At 39.5% G+C, this 23,449-nt stretch overlaps 1 protein-coding gene across 1 annotated transcript; it reads left to right on the top strand.

Moving 5' to 3' along the window:
* Positions 1–1,197: 1,197 nt before the first annotated feature.
* Positions 1,198–23,109, top strand: LOC145445559 (uncharacterized). The gene is made up of 14 exons (XM_080323747.1): positions 1,198–1,316; positions 1,374–1,440; positions 1,934–2,050; positions 3,811–3,938; positions 4,049–4,189; positions 4,298–4,442; positions 4,510–4,569; positions 8,968–9,093; positions 14,082–14,264; positions 14,452–14,618; positions 17,833–17,968; positions 18,764–18,915; positions 18,995–19,340; positions 22,784–23,109. Exons 2-13 carry the CDS (start codon positions 1,422–1,424, stop codon positions 19,337–19,339), a joined length of 1,719 nt encoding a protein of 572 aa, XP_080179873.1. The 5' UTR covers positions 1,198–1,316; positions 1,374–1,421; the 3' UTR covers position 19,340; positions 22,784–23,109.
* The last annotated feature ends 340 nt before the right edge of the window (positions 23,110–23,449 follow it).

The following is a 23,449-nucleotide window of genomic DNA, read 5'->3' as shown; positions in this document are numbered from 1 at the left end:
CGACTATACGATCACTTGAAAATGCTGCAATCGTCGTAATCGATTACGATTACGATTACTGATCACGATTACTCCATGTCTGGTTCGTTTATACGAGACTTGATTAAGACACAGAAAATGCGTCGAGTCATATGACTTGGTCGAGTTATGCGCAATGACTATAGTGCAAGTTGAGTCAATACAAAAGTTGACTCTAGTCTAGTCAATTTACATTTCTAGGAAAATGACACCAGTCAAGTCTAGTCATATCAACCCTGGCACAGATATTGAACGTTTCACTCAAAGGGATATTATTAAATAGACTAGCGATATCAAATGAGGTGAGGAACGCGTTGGAAGTATTTATAGCACAATTTTTGATGTTACCAACAAAGGTGAATGAATCAATAGCGCAATTTGAATGCTACAGACTTCGCGCAGGTTACCGTACGAATACCGTAGCCATTTGGGCAAACAATGCTGCGCAGGGACAATCATTGAAAATATCGGACGAGACGGGGCGTTGTACCTATGCACTTTAGGCAGCCAGTAGATAGGCTACGAGCTCTTTGTGAGTCAGACCGCCTTAACATTTCGTACACTTCCCCCCCTAATACACCGTCTTTCTTTAATTCCGCTAATCTGCTCTGTACCTTTATCTCGAATTTACCAATTTGTTCCAATTTATTCCTACACCAAGTTTAGTGGGAGAATAAACTCGTATAATCGCCAGTGCTGCTGTAAAAAGGAATGATACAATTTATTGGTTTAACGACGGAGAACAAAGAACGATGAAGATAAGGATACATCATAACGATGCAAATAGAAACAAACATACGTTTTGTTTTGATTTCAGCTATTCAAAACAACCAAGTCACTCACAGGATGTTTACAAAAGACGTGAATGATTTAGCAGTACATTCACACCGGTAGGATATCCATATTCACAATTCCTGTAACCTGTCGCATTTATGTACTATGATGAATGATAACATGTGTGACAAAGCTTTCTAATTAATCATAACCTCAACAAATCGTTTTAGCGCAGTATCAAAACATTTACTGCCGGAAACCTTGTCAAATTATTCAATATATATGGAAGCGACCAGGATGGAAATCATGATGAAACATATTGTTTTCATGAGTATTGTCACATCTTATATATCGGAAAAGCTATTGCATATTCATCGCTATGAGTGTGGCATGTCGTGTCATGATAATACGTATTTACTGTGAATGTAAAATATTGGCACCTTGCACGAAGACAATAAATAAGATCCGTCAGTTCGGCGGATTCAGTACGGGTGTATCGGAACCGGACGAATAGATCATAACAGGTGAGATGAATAGGCTGTATACAAAAAATAATAAAATATATGGTTATTTTTCTACAGAATATCCATTTTCACGTAGCTCTACCCTGCAAAGATTGTTATAGCAACATGAAGCTTCAATATGCTCGTAAGTATCGCTAATTCGTGGGATGACCTGATTTTTTTCTGAATATGTGCTTATATTCGAAGAATACTTTGTCCGTTCATGATTAGAGTCTTGTCGCTGTAAGTCGTGTCGGTTTCATTGCCTGTAATCAACTTTGGCTTCCGAATGCAACTTCCTGTTTGCTTCAAGAAAGTGAAATTAGAATGGATGCCGATATATAGTAAGCTACTGACGATGATGATGATGATAATGACGAAATGACGATGATCTTTGGGTCTATCACAGACCTCGAGTTTTCTATGTAATCGCAAAGCGATGACATTAGTAGATAATGTGAAACCTCTAGTTACAAAATTTCTGTTAAGCGCTGCACCTCTGCCTCGAAGTATCGTAGGGCACTAAAACATATTCTTCGATCACGCACAGTATGAAATTCTCGTCAAGGCTAACTTTGCCAATATCGTCATGAATCATAGAACTTTAACTGTGACATACGATATGCATCTACACTCAGGTTTCTTGCTGTTGTTGGGACTGGGCGGTCTATCGACGGGGAAAAGCGTGTGTAAGAGAATTTCAGACGGAGAAATAGTTGATGATGCATCGATTCAAGACATCAATGACTGTTACGGTAACAATTATATTTCATTTGAAGACAATCAGCAGTATGGCTCAAATCTTACGCATGCAGTTCTGCGATCCCGAGAACTTATCATCTGCTGATAGAATTGTTACATTAACTATGGTAAATCTTAGATAGAAAGATTTTTGTTGCCGAGAGTTGCAGCGATTTAACTAAACGGAGAATCAATTTAAAACGCGCAAGTATGATATGATTCAATGCGATGCATATGATGCAATGCAATACTGTAGACTGTTCCCATTGTTGACGAGTCATATAAACGTATAAATTACATGCGCTCCAAATAAATCATTCAATAGGCTTGGTTAAGGAAAGGTGAACACCGAACACTGTGTAGTGCACAGTACATTTTATAGAACTAGGGTTACCACAAGTCCTCTTTTAAGAGGATTTGTCCTCTTTTTTGGCTTTTTTGAAAGTTTCCTCGGAGGACGCCATTTTGTCCTTTTTTTGAGATTTTGTCCTCTTTTTTGAGAATTTTGGTCATATTTATAGCTAAATTCGACTGAGATGCCGTAAATTAGCACCGAAGTGACGGTCCAGCGGTTATTTCGGGAGCCGAGTGGAAAGTTGACCTTTTTATTAGTCAACCGACCACAAAGTGGAAAATATTTACCATTTTTGAGAATTCCATTCCGGTTTTCCGAGTCTGAAAATTCTGAAAAAGTGTCCTCTTTTTAGATTTCCAAAATAAGGTAATCCTATATAGAACAGAGATACATTAGGTTACTTTAGGGCTAATTCTCGTCAGCGTATAAGTTGCCATCTCTGATCACTACGTTTACGATAAATTATTTTGTGATATTTTAATGGATAGACAGTAAACCGCATGGATCGCACCAGCTTATCGCGACCAATCCGAACATATACAGGATCAGCGATTTGGTCAACATCGATTATACTCAATAATTGAAATTGTCTCGTCAATTTTGCTCGAATCACGACTCAATCCACATGTCTGAAACCGTATTGAAACGGTAATGAACTTGGTGAATGACGCGCTGATTTTTTCATACGTTGTGGAATTTGTTCTCGCCAGGAAGTCACACATTTGACATCGTTCACTTGCTTTGATACCTTCTTGTGTTCACCGTTCAAATTGATACTTTTCTTCCTCGGCAATAGTTCGACGCATTTTAATTTGGTAAAGCGAGCTCGAGTGTTTCCCAGCGCATAGTGACCATTGTCAAAAGCGTTACAAACAAACACATTACATATGGCGCACGCGACAAACCCCGCCCAATAACCTACGACTCTGTGCTGCCGTGACATTACGAATCTGCAATTGTGACGTCACAACTGATTTTCATTCCTACATGAGACCTTGGTAATTTCAATTTAAATTATAGCACCAATATAGCTCCTTCGATTAGAATGAGCCCTATCTTACACGGACCAAAGAATATCTTTAACCTATGCCAGGGGTTCTTAAATTTTGTTTAACGAGACCCCTAAATTTATTTTTTGGGTTTCAAGCATTCCATATCTTATACGTCGACTATTTCTAATGCTAGTCATTTGAAGGTTTTCACTACGTTTTTTTGAGAGTATTCACACGATTTTGATGGAATTATTCAAATTTTGATAGTTGTATTTTTAAAGTGACATTCTTTAAAAAATTAGCTTTCAAACAGAATGTTTTAAAATAGCTCTTATTTTAATTGCAACCCTAGTCGCAATCGTATTGTTTTTACCAAGACCTTGTTCTTTAGGAAAATCGATATATAAATCTGATTTTTTTTTCCTAGCATGCAATGGCTGGCATCAAGTTAGTGAAGGAAATGCCTATACTTCGTCGTCATTGCATCCGGAAACAGAGGTCATGTATAAACAAGGATACCAATGGTGCGGAGCAAACGCAGATGATAAATTTGAAGTAAGGTACCACGCGGAAAAAACCTATTGCGTGCATATATTGTTTGAGATCTCGGCCAGGTGTAATCGCTATGAGAGATTAACTTTCAGCGTTGCTTCATCATGTTACAGATGATATTTCGCCGCTCGATCAAATTCGCAGGATTTACCGTCAGATCGTCGGCACCGGATGCCTGGACAAAAGAATTGGAAGTCTGGTATGGTGATAACAGCGACACGTTATTGCGAGCAAAGAATTCAACTTTTGGCGAGGTAACTATGGATTAGCATTTATCTATTGGTATGTTAATAGTATGTGGCATGTTGAAGATGACATTTGCGGTACCAGTTTTATGCATATCAATTATATTACGTCAACAGGTCTTCCAAGGAAACGTGAATGACCGGAACACAAGAGAAAATACGTTCGGTTTGCCATTCACCGCTACTTTCATCAGCGTCATTCCCAAGTCTTACGAATCGGAGCCATGCCTCACGATTGATTTCTACTCTTGCCAGAAACAAAGTACTGTTTACTCTTACTGAACAGCATCAAAACATCGCCTAAAATGAAATGATTATATATAATTTAGGCAATGCAGCACCTCAACCACCCGTGGGCATGAGCATGGGCAGTGATTTTTCGATGGAAGGTAAGAAATTAATGAAGCATAATCTTGGGTGTACGATTGTACGTAGAATTGACATTATACTAGTGTCTGTCATTTTCACCAGAATCCTTTTGTTTTTCCAAAAAAAGCATTTTCTGACTGAACATTTCTCCACGCCTTAACATAAGCAATAAGCATATACTGCGAGATGAATAATTCAGAACAAATATAACGGTACGATTAGCTTTAATGCTTTGATAATGATTTCGGATTTATGCCATTTATGGTACTTTCGAAAGTACTGGCTCTGAGATTTGACATTTAGGATCTGCTTAGTAGTCTCCAACCTTTTATGATGTGGTGAGCCCCCAAAGTCGTTGAGACGAGCTCACGTGACAGCATTCAATGTGTGCGTATAATTGATGACAGATTACTGAAAGAATGTAAGCAACTACACACCAGAGTTGGATCAATTACAATAATTCAGTTCAATTACAATTACAATTACAATTACTCAATGCTAAAAATGTCAAATTACAATTACAATTACAACTACTGTTAAATATGTAATTAATTACAATTACAATAACAATTACTGTTAAACATGTAATTGATTCGGTAGACAGGTGTTCTTTGACAGCCGTAGCGACGTAATTAGCAACAATCTCAAGCTATTCAGTATTCATGTTTCATTCATGATACGTAGAATACCCTTTGATTAAAAAAAACTTGAACGTATTCGAACTATTCCTAACCATGAGTACTGAAAACTACAAACACAGAAAAATGTTTCAAGCGACTGTTAACAACCAAAAATTTGAGCCACTAACAGTGAATATTATTATTATTATTATAAGTAAAAATCGTGATAGTGGCGCTTATCACGGCACAGGTTTTGTGCGCCACTTCTGTACTTGTTTTTACAATGGATTAGCATTATCCAAATATATACATCACCAACATGCACATTCAATATAAGGAGCTATAGCCGACAATATACAAACACGAGATTTGGTTATACAAATAATGAATGAACAACATGTATTAGCTATACTAGATAAGTCTTCCCGAAGATATCGCGAACTGTACAACATTATCCAATATCGTTGGATCTGTTAAAACATCTTTCAACTCCCAATTTATTCGGCTCATTCGTGCAGCATGATGTAGTTGTCTCCTTTGATGTTGATATCTCACACAATGTAACAAAAAGTGCTCTACAGATTCCTCTGCATTGCATTGCTGACATAGTGGAGTCTCAGAACAACGGATCTTATACAGATGTTGATTCAGTCTGCAATGGCCGCTTCTTAATCTCAGTAGAATTACGTCTCTTTGCCGTGTTCCAATTTGAGCTATATCGTCGGTAATTGATGGTCTCAGATTCTTATACGCTCTTCCGGTTTCAGTGCTTCGGTATATCTGATCCCATTCACATCTGCAATGGTGTCTTAAGACGGACAGTGCATCACGCAGAGGTAATAAGTGATTGTTCCCTTCATCCCTTCTTGACGCAGCGTCTTTCGCTAATTGATCGGCGATTTCGTTACCACGAATACCAGCATGCCCAGGTATCCAGATGAACGTGATTGATTTATTGTTATTTTGAAGTTCTGCAATATATTCTAATATATCGTTCACAACGTAGTCATTGACCGATCCATGATTGGCGATGGCGGTTAGGGCACTCAAACTGTCACTTACTACAGCAATTTTACTATGCGTGTTTCTTTCAACCCACGATAATGCATCTTTGATGGCATGCAACTCTACATAAAATATTGAAAAACATTTAGGAAGCGTCGCAGACAATTTCACATTCAACCGAGGAATGTATACGGCATAACCACATCCTGACGATGTCTTCGAACCATCCGTATATACAAGTGTATGATCACTGTAGTTCGAGAAAATATGGTCCCGGAATACCACCTTAACAATTTCTGCAGGGGAATTTCTGCCAAATGATTTTGTCAATGATGAGTCTACATCAGGTTCCTGAGCAATCCACGGAGGGGTTTTTAATATGACTTGCCCAGATGCGTGCAAATCGCGAATGTCAGCACCACTGGTTAAGGATCGAAAGGTTGAAAATCTCTCATTTATTAAGCTGTATATATCTTCCCATGATTCTTCCAATATCGAATTAGTTGGGTGAGTTTGTTGGGTGCTGAGACAATATCTATATTTTAAACACAGATACAAGTGCCGTAGGGATAGAGGCATATCATTGCATTCAATTTCAATTACAGAAATTGGTGTACTGACCATCGCTCCGCAACATATACGAAGAGCTTGATTGCGAATAGTCTCGACTTTCTTCAGATATGTCTTCGGAGCGAAGAAGTATGCTTCCATACCGTATTCGATTACTGACCTGATGAGAGTTCTGTAGAGCACAACTAGAAGATTATTGGATGCTCCCCATGTGGTACCTGAAAGCATTCTGAGTAAATTTATGCGGCCCGCACATTTCATCGCTATGTAGTCGATGTGCCCCTTGTAGTTCAGTTTCTTGTCAAAAATAATTCCCAGATACTTGAAATTGTCCACAAAATTGATAATATGATTATCAATGCGTAATTCAGGGATCGTGACTTTACGCCTTCTTGTAAAGAGCATGGCGACCGTCTTCTCCTTCGATATAACAAAACCCCATTTAGCACACCAGTTGGAGATCGCAGTTAGGCTAGATTGAATACTTTGCATCGGCTCAATAATATTGAGCCCAGATTGCCAGATTGCACAGTCGTCAGCATATAGTCCAAGCTGGGAACATATAACTTGAGGAAGTGAATAAGCTACAGGACAGTCAATGAAATGTAATCAAACGATTAGGCTATTCAGAGCTGAGTGAGGATAATGAAATCTAATTGGTAAGGTGTCAGCGATAAGGATGATACCAATAAGATGTGTAAAATTAAAATAAACGCAAAAGGAAAGAACCTCCTGATAACTACGAATTACAACATTTTGGTTCGCACTTACATTTTCACTTGCTCGGAAACTGTTAGATTGCATTTGATGAACATTAGGGTGTGAAAATTTCTGGCCCCAGTAAATTTGGCCAAGATTGGAGGTAAGAGTGGGATAACATCTCAACAAATGCGTGATCAAGTTTGATGAAGCCTTGGTTGGAAACTTTAATTTTTTTTTGCGATTGTTGTAGCAAGCCTCGGTACTGGTCAGAGATTTGAAAATAAAACTCTGACTGTGGTGTAGGAAATGGTTCAGCACAGGTTTCGGAAGAGCTTATTTGCTGTTGATCCATTTTTGAAACATCAAGATTTAGTTTAGCCCACTGGTTCTCTAACTTTTTTTAGATAGGCCTCCCTTTATGACAGTGAAATATTTCGTGTCCCTCTTATCGTCATATCTCACAATGAAACCATAATGTTAGCAATCCTTACAGATAGTTTGATGGTATGGAAGGTTATGACTGTTAATGAGAGAATTCTCCAATATTAAATTCTGACTATACACAGAGCAATAACTATGAAATGGAAGTGAATCGCGCCAAGCGCGAAAAAAATTCAGTTTACCAGAGCTTCGTGCCACCCTTCAGATGCTTTCACGCCACCCAAGGGGGGCACGCCCGCCAGTTTGACAACCACTGGTTTAGCCTATATTGTAATTCTCAAAGTTTTCCGCGTTGCTACTGAAGTCTGGGAAACAGTTTAGCATGGCTGAATTATCTAGTTATAACGCGGCACGCATAGAACATCGATGTAAATAGGCTAATCATTACAGGTGGTGACTGTGTACTAAGGCCTTGCGGCCCCTCGTCGTCATCCTGGTCCATACCAGATTTTCACTGGTGTGGCGAATAAATGATTGATTATTTTATGTTGTGATTGTCAGGTTTCCATAACAATGTAATTGAAATTGTAATTGAGCAAAAAAATTATCAAATTACAATTACAATTACACAAAACAGAAATGCTTCAATTACAATTACAATTACAATTACATGAAAAAATGTAATTAATTACATTCTGCTCCATTACAAATTACAATTGATCCAACTCTGCTACACACCGACCTGACCACGACCTATTTGAGAAGCTGATTACTAAAATCATAATTGCACGCCTTACCCTTACGCTAAACTGTAAGGCCTCAACGAACCCCAAATTTTCGCTCGGTCACAATGTTAAACAGTTACCACATTACACAAATAATACATTATTGTTGAAAAAATGTAGCACAAAATGCACCGTGCATTAACAATACTGATAAAAGAACAAAATCCGTAAAAAGATTATAATTAACATCTACATCATGTTAGTGTGACTTTTTCTGTGTGAGTCGGGCTCAGGTTTTTACCTTCGCCGTATCCCTAAAACTGGCTCAGCGAACCCCTGGAGATCCTCTGAACCCCAGTTAAGAACCGCCGGTGTAATGCAATGTCACTGACTAACTCTACGTAATTCGCGCAAGAACTGGATGCGGACGAGATGAGCGAAGACGTTGATTGTCCTCCCTTCGAGTGTGATATTCACTGCCTCGTATACCTGAAGGACGACGAAGGCTGTAGCAGGTGTGCTTGCGACATAACGAATCAAGGTAAATTATGTATTCCGAAAAGTCCGAATATATAGGTATAACAGAATCCATCACTTATTGAAGCGAACATCTACATCATTGCTTCCCAACGTTTGTGATATCCCTTTAGGGATCGCCGCGAAAGTTAACCGGTCAGTCAATTGACCAGCGATCAGAGTCAGCTGTATAGATTTTTAGTATATATGTCGTCTTTCTCGGATCCGAACATATGGGGTGCGATAAATATATGTAGAGAGTGATAAAGGGGCAATGTGTCAAAAATATTTGGAACCACTGATCTACATGGAAAATACAGTACTTAGTATTCTTATTCTTACGACCATTTCACTCTGTAATGTGATCTCAAATTTCAAATTTGTTTGTTTGTTTTGGAGTATTCATGGTGTTTGTCGACTACTATGGTCATTTACACCAGGCCGATATTCTTGTGATTTTCCGTAACTGCTGACTTATAGCACACGGCCCACCTCTAGGCTTTTTGTAAGACACCGCTGACGCGGATGATGTGGCGAGGAGGAGCCTAGGTTTTTTTTAATGGAAGTGTCAAAAATGTTGGCATCAGTCACTCTTACGTCATCTCGTCTAAACATTTTGCAAAATTTCCGGCACGCATGTCTCCTTGGTTGTTATCAAGCAGTCAGACATAGGAGGGGATTTTAGATAGCTGTCAGTCGATATTATGAAGGAACTGTGTTTTACGAATCACGGCGGTTTGGTAAGTAGGCGTGCAATATCGGCACTCAACAGACCACATTCTGTCTGGTATATTTGTGGGAAGCTTAATATTGCGGTACCGGGACCAATTATAGCCAGGGTACGGACGTTCGTTTCACATACGCGCTTAGCGTAGCCGGAAACAAAATTCGTGAATTGTGGTGGGATCTAGGAAATGTGATACTTCAAAATTTTACCAACGAGTTGTTGTAACACTGTGGGACGGCATGCTGGGACAAGTTGTAATATTATGGGATAGCTGTCGTGCTTATGAGTGTAATCTTACGAAATGACCGACGAGCGAAGAGACTGCTCTAACTACCACTTCAACACTATATTTCTGCGGTGAGGGGCATCTCGAATACGAATTCAATCTGGATTTTTGGTTTGTCCGACTAGTCGACTCGATAATGTGAAATCTATTAATGTAATTAAACATCCCTAATACAGTAACACGTACGCATAATAGGTTGGAATTGTCATTGGGGCGTAATCAGTTCGCGTTGACGTTCACGTGTTCAAAGAGAAACTGTCATTGAAGTTCGTGTTCCCACGAACCGGAACTTTTTACAGAATCACTCAATCCCAGCCTACTGATCACTTTGCGGTGGTCATTGCATGCTGAATCCTTCAATATAACTGTCGCAACGTCGTTCGTTAAGCGACAGTACCGTACGGCCATACCTACTGACACTGAACCGCACTATGGTTTTTAAGACACAATTCCTTCATAATGTCGGCCATCAACTATCTCTACTCTCTCGTTCAGGGCTGGTACACTATAGCTAGATCTTGTTATTTAAGCACAATGAGACCGTGACGTGCGGTCATGGAGGTAAGTGAGACAGTGCATCACCTGTCGCCAGGATGAGTAAAGTAAATTGTGATATACTTCAGTGATTATTAATATTTTGTATCGATGTTCATGCAGGTATATTTTTGTACCTAAAACCAGGCAAATTATGTACTTATTGTTCCAAAATATATCATGGAAGGGTAGCCGATGCACAAACGAGTCTTACCCAAATTGCGGTAGCGCAATCCATCCTACACAGTTCAGAATCTATAATTCCTTGTATTAATCGAATGTTATTTTGTCGAGCTAATTCCGAAAATCCAAATAAAAATAAGTGCAGAGCAGCAGAACCAGAAACGGCCATTAGCAGCATGGCCTCATATCTTGGAATGTGCAAACTTGTTGCCACTTTTGCCAGTGGTGCTTTGTTGTTGTTTTTGTTATTCATGGTGAATCCGACTGCAATGTTATTTACACCAGCCTGATATTCCACATTATAATTTTGCATCTGCCGACTTGTAGTACGGCCCATTTCTAGGCTAGGCAGCTTGAGACACCGCGTGCGCAAATGGCGACACCGAGCCAACATTAAAAAAAAACTCTCATACTTGAAAAGGAATTCGGAAATCGAGCAGCGTCGGACTCGAGCCCGCAACCTTTTAATGTTGGAGCTGTGGATAATATCACCACACCAACACGCCACTGGTGCGGCGCTCTGATAAATCGCGGGACGTACCGAGTGGTTATCAGAGGTGGTCAAAGTAGTCAAGAAAGCTACTCAAGTAGAAGTAGAAGCAGTGACGAAAAAATCTACTCAAGTACGAGTAGAAGTACTTCTTCCGTAAGCAACCGAAAACTACTTGAAATAAAAGTAGAATTGACTGACTTTAAATCTACTCAAGTAAGTAAGTAGTTGTGAAAACGATCGTAATTCGCTCACATGGATTGTCACAAGGTGCAAATTGAGCTATGAGAAGCGTGCCGAGCTTGATTCATATTGATGCATTCCAGGAGGTATCCAATTTTCGACAGCATAAGCATTCTTCTTCGTGGGATGAAAATGATAGTATTGATATGGAAATGCGATTCTAATCCTCTGTTTATTGGAACAGCACCTTTTAGAAAATACCATGGTATGGCGCCCTCCCCATATTATAAGGCCCTTGAATAGGATTAGGTGTAAACACTTTGCGCGATTACTAGATTTTAATAAAAATATGGCGGATCGTCAAAATGCGATATCGTGTAGCCTTATTTCCGGAAATTAAAGGCATTACTACACTTGCTTTCATACTTCAACATCAACATGTATGTTATCCAGACAAAAGAACTGATATCAATTAGAACTCAAAGTATATGATACTTTTCCATATTATGACACGCAATGGACTGCTAGATTACGATATGATAAGTAAATGCTGTATTGCAAAACATGAGTTTCAAACATTATGACGAGGCATATACACTGTGATGAAATATTTCATACGTGCGAAGGACGACGATGCGGTGTGAGCGGGACCACGCCAGCCCGCTACCTAAATTATATTCTCCGATACTTTCCTGAAATGAACACTGGTCACTCCACATCCACTGCGCGCGAAGCGCTACGAAAATTCTGGGCTTTACTCGACTTTTGTGAAAATTAAATGTTGATACTCCGTGAAAACAGCCCCGAAATTTGTCAGATTATCTTTTTGATTGGAGGATTAATCTACTTTTACTTGACGAACTGAAAATAGCGAAAAGTAAGTAAGTAGATCACAAAATATTATGAAGTAGAAGTGAAAGGAGCGAGAATTAAATTTACTCGAGTAAATACCAGAAGTCGAGGAAAACTACTTGAATACTTCGAAAAATTAGAAGTACTTCGTTACTGACCACCTCTGGTGGTTATTCATTGGTTCAAGGCCCAGTAAACCATTAAAAATTGTTATCTTATATTAGGACAGTGGTTCTCAACCTTTTTTGACACGCGCATCCCTTGGAGATGGTCAAAAAAATCGCGCCCCCCCTGACCCGCCTTGCATTTATCGTCATGTCAAAAAGAGCACATCATCTATAATACAGAGGGGGGCAACGTTTTTGATAATCATGACCGCATTTCGATTGCTTATGTAGCGTAAGGCCGCATTCCAGGGCATAGCCGCAATGAACGATCTGGACGCAAAATTCCTATGGTAAACTGTCCATATCCATTCTCGGTGAACTCCGGACTATTCTACTTTTCACAATGGCCTATTGTACGCACCGAAATCGCGAGTGGCAATGTTTGAATAATTGCCGGGAGGTGCATATTGTCGCGCGGAGCGCGAAAATTTTTCAGAGCCGCGAACGAATTGTTCTTTCTTGCCAATTCCCATTCCAGCTCAGATTAAGAAGGGCGCTACTGCATTAAAATCGAAAAATGAAGTCTTGTTGAATTCCGCGGAGGGCGAAGAAAATTTCAAGATTAATTAAAATCTCTCGAAAATGCAGGAGTGAATTCGTAATTGCAATTTGCATGTCTACGGCCGCCAACACATACTAATTGAATTAGGCGTCGACGGCCGCTCAAATTCCCTTCTACGGCCGCAGGCTGCCCACCCCTGATCTAATAGTATATACATAAGGTATATCTTACGCCAATTTTGAATCTGGATTCCAGTTGTTGATTCTTTTACATTGCTGAGAAATTTCTCCAAACTTGTTTGAAAATAACAAAAAAACATTGAACGAGACATCCATTAATTAATTTCAAGGTAGGTCACCCTGAAACTAATCCTGATGCTGGTAGTGAGTACAGAGAGCAAGGCGTCGTTCTGTCCTGCCAGGCTAAATTTGATCAGTTTTGAAAATTAATTAAATTGTGTTGATTTATAGCCTAATTGAGGGCAAAACCGTGCAACCTATGTTGCATCTAAGTCTGTCTTAGGCAGTGCAGTTCGCAAGCTACTAACAAGAGATGCCCAGCGCGACAAGCTTTAGGCTACTGTCAAAGCTATGAAGCAATGAATGACTTACACGTGAGAATTACTCTCTATATCTCCAAAGAATATCAAAAATTTGCTCAAATGAAGTTGAAATCAGACTATACTCCGTTGAGCGCGGTTGCTAGAGTTTGTATTTTGCAAGCTTTCTTGAATATGGAATAAATTTCATCTTCATTAATCGTCTTCTCATAATGGATGTGAAACACATGTTCAGACACGTACAATTTATACTGGCTTTGTCAATTTCTCGCGCCCCCCCCCCTATACTGACTTCGTCAATTTCTCGCGCCCCCCCCCCTGAGAGCCTCCCGCGCCCCCCAGGTTGAGAACCCCTGTATTAGGAGGTAAATCACGTGAAATTGATTTTAAATTCAGACCTGCAATATAGCATACATAGTGATTTATATGGTCATGTGAGAGGTAAGCAAATGAAAATGTTAGCTGTTAGTTAGTTTGGGATTACCTAAACGTACCATACTATATGCTAATTTAAGAACATATTTAAACAGCTATGTTGGAAGGAGATATCCGCATCGATTCTGCATCTAGAGAAGCGGCCGAAATCGAATACGGGATTCGCAAGGATCCGGACGGAATCGTGCGAGGTGGCATGACTGATGATAACAACCGTTGGGTTAATTATCCATCTGGTGACAACTACATCATTCCGTACGTACTTGACGGAAGCCTGTGTAAGTTCAATATCCCATGCACATGTATTAGCCATTGCGACTACCACGTAGTGAGAAAATCAGATTTAAAATTCAATTATTTTTAAATCCCGCAAAAATACGCAATATCGTGGTAATCCGTCATTTTTTTCTAATCAATCATGTTTACTGCCACTGTATAAATTGCAATAACGTTTATTATTCGTAGCGGATTCTGCGAAACAAGCGATCCCTCCGGCATTACAAGAAATCGAATATGCGACTTGCTTGCAATTCCGTGTAAGGACAAATCAGCAATACTACATGAAATTCTTTCAAGGGAGTGGTTGCTGGTCGTACGTTGGGAACATTAAGCGAGCATCAGGCGGACAACAGGTATAATTCCAACAAAATCTCATCTTTTTACTATGAGTGAAGATGGAATCTACAGAAAAAATAACTATGGAATCCTCGGAAGGCAATGATTACAACGATGCTGACTTCCTGACTGTGCACTGTGTGCAGTATAGAATTGAATTGACGATGTACCGATATTGCAGGATATGTTGGTCAAACACGTATCCCTGACATACGATAGGTAGCAATTAGTTGGGAAGGTGCTAACCTCTGAAAGGTTCTGGTTCGTGTGAACACGAACTTTAATTAGAGATTCGCCGTGGATACGTACTTCCAACGCCATGTCACGTCGCGATACTAATTTTGATCAATAATTTTCATCAAATCTATATATAAATATGTAGGCCTACGTCTGCAATACGAGCTTTACGAAGCGCAATTACAGCATCTTGTCATATTGTGCTTCCACAGCAAGGGTTTCGGTTAAACTCATTTTGCCCCTGATTAAAATCTATTTTAATCGAATAAATAATTAAGTCATGCCTTTTTTGTTTTTTTGTTTGTTATTTTTTACTCATAATAACAACAACACGATCAAAAGAAAATGGGATGAATGACGACCATGTCAATCAAGGTGATGGAAGATAACGCCAAAACTTTAATAATTTGGGCCCGTGAATCATCATCCTCATAGCTGAAAACGTTTAACCTATGTGGTATTGATAGCTGAAAACGTTTAACTTATATGCGGTAATGATGGGTTGCTAGATTCATTACTGATCTGTTCTAGTAGCGAGGAAACATGTTGAGTCAAATCGGGATCATCCATGATAGTTTAGCAACGCTTAGGCGTCAGAGATGAGGGAATGTTTCGATCGGGACTCCTGATTGAGCTTCGTTTTCGGTATCCCACCAATCACCTGTGCTTCGCAAATAGCAGCAGCATGTCGCAGACCACCGACTATATCCACAGCAAAAAAAAACTAATATACTAATTGACTACTGGTCTTTGCTCTTTTCCCGTCTGTCTGTCAAATAGCTGAACTATACGGCTGCCGGTGACGAAATGCGATCTCTGGTTTATAAAAAATGCATGTGACTATCCGATAATAAACCACATTCACGCATCCCGTCAGAAAATTTGAAAAAACCAAAATAATCGATAAAATCAAAATGGTGAAGGTCAAATAAAAAATCAACGGAAAATCCTGATTCAAACCAGTACCCTATCGACAGCCCTGCAACAAAAATCTGGATAGCAACTGTTGAGCTCATTAACACAACTACATTCATGTATTGTATGTACTATACTTTTTTTCCCGATTCAAGCCGGTCACCTCTTAAATCGTCAGGTTGCAGTAGAAAACCTTGCTCACCAAATTTCACTCGATTCCAACCAGTAAAGGCCTCCGCAGATCCAATTAAAATTTTTAATTTATAATGGAATAGAAAAACAAAATTCCAAATTTTTCTGCCAACCCCATGAAATTGTTGAGCTGTCTTCAAAGACGTTGCAAAACAAATTTGAGTCAATTCCGACTAGTAGAAGCGGAGTTGTGTGAGTTTTTCGATGATAATCCTCGGATTATCATTGATCGGTGGATGATCCGCAATTTATCAACGAAAAAATCACATAACTCCGCTTCTACTGGTCGGAATTGACTCAAATTTGTTTTGCAACGTCTTTGAAGACAGCTCAACAATTTCATGGGGTTTGCAGAAAAATTTGGAATTTTTTTGTTAATTTTCCATAATAAAATAAAAATTTTAGTTGGATCTGCGGAGTCCTATACTTGTTAGAATCGAACCAAATTTGGTGTGCAGCGTTTTTTAGGGTAACCTGACAATTTAATTAGTGAATGGCTGGAATCCGAAAAAAAGTTGTTTTTGGACAGCCCTAGTGTACACATGTTCAGTATGCTCCTGACAGATGCTGCATGCTTTAACCCGCTAAGCCGGTGTTTCTCAACCTTTATTTCTACCGCCAACCCTTGAGTTTGTTAGGGTGGTTGTGTGAACCCTCTAACTGCCAAATTTGGGGAGCTGGTGACTTGAAAAAAGGATATCAGTTCCAGTTCCGCTTTTTCGCTAATTGTTGCCTAAAAAGGTACTGGATGACTAATAAAATCGTTCAACCAATTCTCTTGTGACCTAACGTGAGCACTGAAAATAAAACACAATAATAAGGATGTAAGTCAAAAATAAAAATCAGATTTTACAAAGGATAATGTAGTTTCATAGTTGTAGTTTCGTCATTGGCCTTTCGTACACCCCTTGAAACTAGTATCAGTACCACTAAGGGGTTCATGGATCCCCGGTTAAGAACCCCTACTCTAATTGGCACAAATAAGCTGGATTGAGTGTTTCAAATAACCGCCATTTAAGCGTATTTTTTAAAGCAGTAGCGTCTTTATTGCCTTACTTACCCTACCCATGTTTGTATAATAAGTTATTATCTCGGTGAAATTCAAGAATCAGAATGGGCACGATGTCGTTCCTATCATGAGTCGCACTAATATTTTTAATCATAGGATTTCGACTGGACAAGTGGTCCTTAACATTTATTCACCTGCGGAAAACTTAACCTAATCTGCAAGCCTTCGCTGGGTCATGAATACAACATTCCAGCACAATAACTATCGAACTGCACATCCGATGCACCACTGTAGATTGTCGGTGCACAAAAGGAATTGTTCATCTATAGATTTTTGAAATAATGAACTCAATGTAATATGATTTTCACACAGAGCGAACACATTATAATGAATATTTATAGCTATTCAGTTTAGCTTCTGTTGTTCGCTCGGAAATACTAGTTCAGAAACGCGAGGCTTCACCTTAGAGAGTGTCATGATATTGTTCGGTAGAAACGCAACACCGTGATACCAATTACTTAATTACATGTAAACTTATAGATACTGGTGATTTAATTGGCATTTCCGAAGAAAGAAGATATTTTAAACACCGAAATAGGGATAATTTATATTGATGCAAGCCTCATCCCAGTTTTTTTTTAATTTTAATTTTTGCCTCCACCATGAAAAAGCATGTGATAGCATGTTGAAATTCAGTGATCTTAGATCAGAGATGTTGGCATTACGGGCTAACGTTAACCGAATGTTCGCACCATCCCCATCCCATCGACTGTAATCGTGAAGGCGAGATGTTGCTGCAATTGAATCATCTCCGCTTTATTACATCGCGATAAGCACCAGTATTCAAGAACATATTTTTAGTGATGCATATATCACAGATCTCGATTGGCAGCGGATGCCACAGTAAGGCAACCATACAACACGAAGTACTCCATGCGTTGGGATTTTGGCACGAACAAAGCAGGGCCGATCGCGATGATTATGTGAACATTTTAACGCAGAACATACAAGCAGGTAAATCTTGAATGAATAGCTAGCGGTTCCTGATCATGAATTCAAAGACGTCTTTATAACGACAGCAAATTCTCGAAATCTTTATTAATTGTTTATTCTCATCGGCCCATAGCATAAAGCGAGTATATTAGAAGGATTATAAATGGCAGTGAACAAACTCGGCACGAAATTTATTCATGTCTATTGGCTGCAATCGCCGCTTCGTATTCGAAATCAAAGTCGAGTCCCATATGGCAATAATACCCTGTGAGTGATTCAGCGACTGGTAGAAGAAATGACATTTTTTAGGCTTTGAACCCCGGAGCCAAACGATTGATTTGCAAAAAACTGTGATTATTCTTTGAACTACCCTCACCAAACCACCACGAACGTACCCATGGCTAATCACGGTCATCTTGAAACACTGCACCGGTCATGCATCATCTCTACTAATATTTTTATTCGAGAAAGCTGACCTGCTTCTTCACAAATCGCTCGCCGTAAAATACCTTCGGTTACGGAGACAACGGATAGACTTAAGTTCAGCTTCTGACTACCAATTTGTAATGCAGGCCTATTAGTGGAATCCCATGTAAACTAGCAATGAGCTTCATAAAATGTTGGCTCAAAGGACTTGATTTAATTTATTTAATGAAAGATGAAAGCTGAATAATATACCATAGTCATTCGTAAAGTGAATGCGGGTAAAGTGATGACTGTGCAGTGTGCAGGCGTTGGAATTAGTTGAAACATAATTGAGCATTTCCTGTTTTTTATTGTAGCACATAATTCATGCGAGTCTGCAATCATGTCTAGGAAAAGAGCATAACTTCGAGAAGCGTACCACTAGACACTTCGACTCACCTTATGATTACAAGTCCGTCATGCATTACTCGAACACAGCCTTTTCATCCAATGGACAGGATACCATTCAAGCTAAAAGTGATCCTTCCCTGAGACTCGGTCAGGTAACCGATATGGCTATATATTATGTACGAACTATGTTTCCTTGACCTACTAATATTTCGAATTTCGTTTGTTCTTCAGAATTATGGATTCTCGTTCGAGGATATCAGACAGGTTCATAGAATGTATAAATGCACCGGTAGTCCCGTAACCACTGCTAGACCATGTATCAATAAAGTTTCGGATAGTAACTGTGCCCGTTGGAAAGACTTGGGATATTGTGGCCACTCGTATGTAGCCTACATGGAGAAAAACTGCGGAAAGACATGTGGAACATGTACTGGCACTGCAACCACTACTGCACCACCTTGCACCAACATATATCCGGACGGTCACTGCACGTATTGGGAGGGAGAAGGATATTGTGATCATTCGTACGTGCCATTCATGACAAAAAACTGTGCGAAGACGTGCGACAAATGTTGATGTGAGTATGAAGGATTGTAGGTTATTGCTCTCGGTAAATGGCCGTAAGGACGGTACGGGAGTCTGTTGGATTTATGTTGACGATACGACCTCAGTTGTAATATTCTCTCGATCCTAATTCCGTGCACCTCAATCGCTAATGTTTTCACAAAAATAGAAATCTTTTTCTTGCATATATTCAGAGGTAGTCAAAGTAGTCAAGAAAGTTACTCAAGTAGAAGTAGAAGTAACGACGAAAAAATCTACTTAAGTACGAGTAGAAGTACTTCTTCCATGAGCGTCTTAAAACTACTTGAAGCAGAAGTAGAATTGACTGACTTTAAATCTACTCAAGTAAGTAAGTAGTTGTGAAAACGATCGTAATTCGTTCGCATGGATTGTCAAAAGCTGAAACTTGAGCTACGCGAAAGTTGCAGAGCTTGATTGATATTCATGACCACCAGGAGGTATCCAATTTTCGACAGCATATTCATTCGTCCGCATGACGGGATGAAAATGATAGTATTGATATGGAAATGCGATACTAATCCTCTGTTCATTCGAACAACCCGTTTTAGAAAATACCATGGTATGGCGCCCGTCCCCCATATTATAAGGCCCGTTTTGTCGAAGAGCAATACGGAGAAGTTGTATCGGATTCGGTGTAAACACTTTGCAAGATTAGTAAACGTTAAGATAGAAATATGCTGGATCGTAAAAATGCCATATTATGTAGGTTTATTTCCGGGAATTGAAGGCATTACTTTACTTGCTTTTACACTTCAACATGTATATACTCCAGACAAAAAAACTGAAATTATTTTGAACTCAAAGTATGATACTGGGAATTGAAAGACAAAATTATAAATACTTCTTCTAAAAGCGGAAAGTGTATTTCATGTCTTTAGTCCAGAAAGTTTCAAATGTGGTAGGACACGCCACGGACTGATAGATTACGATATGACGAGTAAATGCTAGATTGCGCAACATCAGTTTCAAACGCTATGATGGGCCATATATACTGTGATGAAATACTTCATATGGGCGACAATGCAGTGTGAACGGAACCCCGCAACCCGCTACCTTAATTATATTCACCGATACTTTCATGAAATTATATTGGTCTTTCCATATTCACTGTGCGCGAAGCGCGACGAAAATTCTGGGCTTCACTCAACTTTTATGAAAACTAAATGTTGATACTCCGTGAAAACAGCCGCGAAATTCCCCAGGCTATTTTCCTGATTGGAGGATGAAACTACTTCTACTTGACGAACTGAAAATAGCGAAAAGTAAGTAAGTAGATCGCAAAATATTATGAAGTAGAAGTAGAAGTAGCAGGAAATTAGATCTACTTGAGTAAGTTACCAAGTAGCGGAAAACTACTTGAGTACTTCAAAAAATTAGAAGTACTTCGTTACTAACCACCTCTGCATATGTTGGTATGCAAAATACACACACTCGCACAGTCATCCGCTTTTGTCTATACCAGCGGATCTCAAACTTTTTCAGACACGCACGCCCCCCTTTATGATAGGCTCGCCCCTTATCGTCATATCACAAAATGCAACCAGAATGCTAGCAATCTCAACAGATATTCTCAGTTGACCGCAGTTTCGCACCCCCCCCCCCCCCCCCCCACTTTGAGAACCATTGATATATACTGTAATTTTAATTCACGAATAATATTAAAGACGACAATAAGGAACCTCATCCATCCTAATTCAAGGGGCAAGGATGAAAATATCAGTAATGAATTAGTTACGTCATACCCATATGGTAAAATATCACATAAAATCTTGTCACCGTATCCAAAGGTGGAAATTTGAGACGAATGACTACGTCCATTCCCAAATCCCGTCTTCTCCGCGGTAGCAATATCTGTATCCTTCTCATTCCTAACGTGGTTATTTAACCACGTGGAAATGTCGCATTCACAATACTGTAGCACAGTGGCTTTTATCTGGTGTTTCCTGGCGCTCTGGGAGTTAGCTGATCGAGTTTCAAGTGCTTCCCTCAGATTCAGACAAGCTCTCAATACATAGGGCGTACCTATGATTTGTGATTACACGACCGTCAAAACGCATTCCATTTCAAACTCGCAACCTCGCCATCCTTCTGAAATGCCAATTGTATCTCCAATATTTATTAGGTCATTTGCAATTATGTAATTGGTATCACGCTGTTGCTTTTCGACATAGGATTACACAATACGATTGAACTTCCCAACGTGAGGCCTCGCATATCTAAAAGGCAACAACAGAAGTTGCACTGATTTGAAAAAATGTTTATGATAATGTCTCCATTTATTGTGAAATTCATATTTTAATGCCGTGGTTGTTAAACTTTTCAGATCGCGACCCAAATCTGAGTGTTATGTATTTCCAATGTTAGTATGGTACGAGTTTGGGTCACGTATGGAATAGAGAGAGTTCAGTTGTACCGGCGGATTCTATGAAACATGATTCGCTACACAAAAGTCATTTGCTCAATGACGTTGATTTCACATCCAACCTATCTTCCATAGTATTATTTATTCGCAATTCGTCGCGGGGGATATTTTTTTCTGATGGTCACATTGGTACCGTGGTCCCAGCTTACAGGGAAAGGGCTAATCATCGTCTGGAAATACCGACACCGAAGTTATCGGCCAGTGTGAATCGGTTATTTGACCAAAGTTTTATTTTATCGCCGACGATATTTATGGGGCCGCGCTTTGCGTAGCCACATGTGTGTTGGTCAAAACCTCATGCCTTCATGTGTCCCAGCGCGGATATTTTACACAATTGATGTTATAGTTAACTTTTTTATCGAAATTATGGTTTATAAAAAGATATTGGGGGCATCGGTCACGGCCCGCTTTTCCCTCCCCTATCCTGCACAAGTATGACACGTGCAAGCTGGAGCTTTCCAGGGTAATCAATGTTAGACGAATCTTAACATGACTACAAACCGATTCGTGTAATACAAAGGTCGGCACATTTTCATGATCACGTTATATTGTCCTAACCACTTTTCTGCGTGTATCGCTTATTGGATATACTACCCATACACCTTGGATATGTGCAAGCCACCCAAAGAAGAGCGCGCAAAGCGCGAATAATTTATTTGTTGCACGATCTTCAGAAACTATTGCATGCGTATTAAGTGCCCGCTCTGGTGCGATCGCGATCGAAATTGATACCCTTCGCGACCCATACTCTATAAACCCGTGTTCTAATGGGTTTGTTCTTTTGAAACTCTGTTGTTAAACAATTCATTTTGTGCACCAATAATCCATGGTAATGTATTAGATGGGTACTATGTTACATTTTTTTATGACGCGGTGACAAATCTGGATTCCAGAAGACTTGTAGATTAGCGCAAGTGTTCCCCAGGTTAGGTAGGCTACTGTTAAGAACAACTGCTCTAGCATTCGGCTGTTAACATATGTAAGTTAACAAAACCTTCCTGTTGCTCATTCAGAAAGTGGTGAACATCGTGTATATGGCATGTCCACAAAAGACGATATGGAAAAACGGTGAAAATGTCAACTAAATCAGAAGCATGATGAGAAGAAACAAGGATATATATACATATTAATTGCTCTTGAACTCTAACTACATCACAGCTTTTTAAGTAAACATCGTAAAAAAGTGTAACCATCAATTACTGGTTTATGTTTTTGTAGCGCTAATCGTGTCGTTACGCATATACAAGAAACATTTTATCGGGGAATAGTTTATTCATGATATGTTAATGTAATCCCATATGTGCATTTTATGCAGTTCAATAAATGACATGAGATGTCAGTGTGTGATCATGTGGTAGAATGTATAATACCAGTGGTTCTTGAGACCGCGATCGAAATCGGAGTTTTATTGACATCTCTCGACCCAAACCTCACACACCGAAATAACGTATTTTTATTGTTAGTATCGTACGTTCTGCTACCTGTGTACGCAACGCAGTTCTATGAACCATGTGCACGCAATTTCGATTTGGGGTGTTTCAATATTTTCATCGCGGGCCACATTTGTACGGTGGGCTTCGACTACAATGACGGAACTATTCTTTGCCGACCATTTCAACGACCGGACAGATCAATATCGAAGGTTTTGGCCAGTCTGCGAGGGTCATTTAGAGTTAAGG

The sequence above is a fragment of the Botryllus schlosseri genome, chromosome 8 (genome assembly GCF_051294905.1).
Source record: "Botryllus schlosseri isolate E-star chromosome 8, Bs_hap1, whole genome shotgun sequence".
Lineage (NCBI taxonomy): Eukaryota > Metazoa > Chordata > Ascidiacea > Stolidobranchia > Styelidae > Botryllus > Botryllus schlosseri.
This window is presented reverse-complemented; position numbering and strand designations above follow the sequence as displayed.

What these genes read in the sequence shown, in the direction of transcription:
- LOC145445559 (XM_080323747.1), top strand. An exon ending in CTACTCTTGCCAGAAACAAA is followed by an intron (nt 4,443 to 4,509) that starts GTACTGTTTACT and finishes TATATAATTTAG; the next exon opens with GCAATGCAGCACCTCAACCA. An exon ending in TTGCGACATAACGAATCAAG is followed by an intron (nt 9,094 to 14,081) that starts GTAAATTATGTA and finishes ATATTTAAACAG; the next exon opens with CTATGTTGGAAGGAGATATC.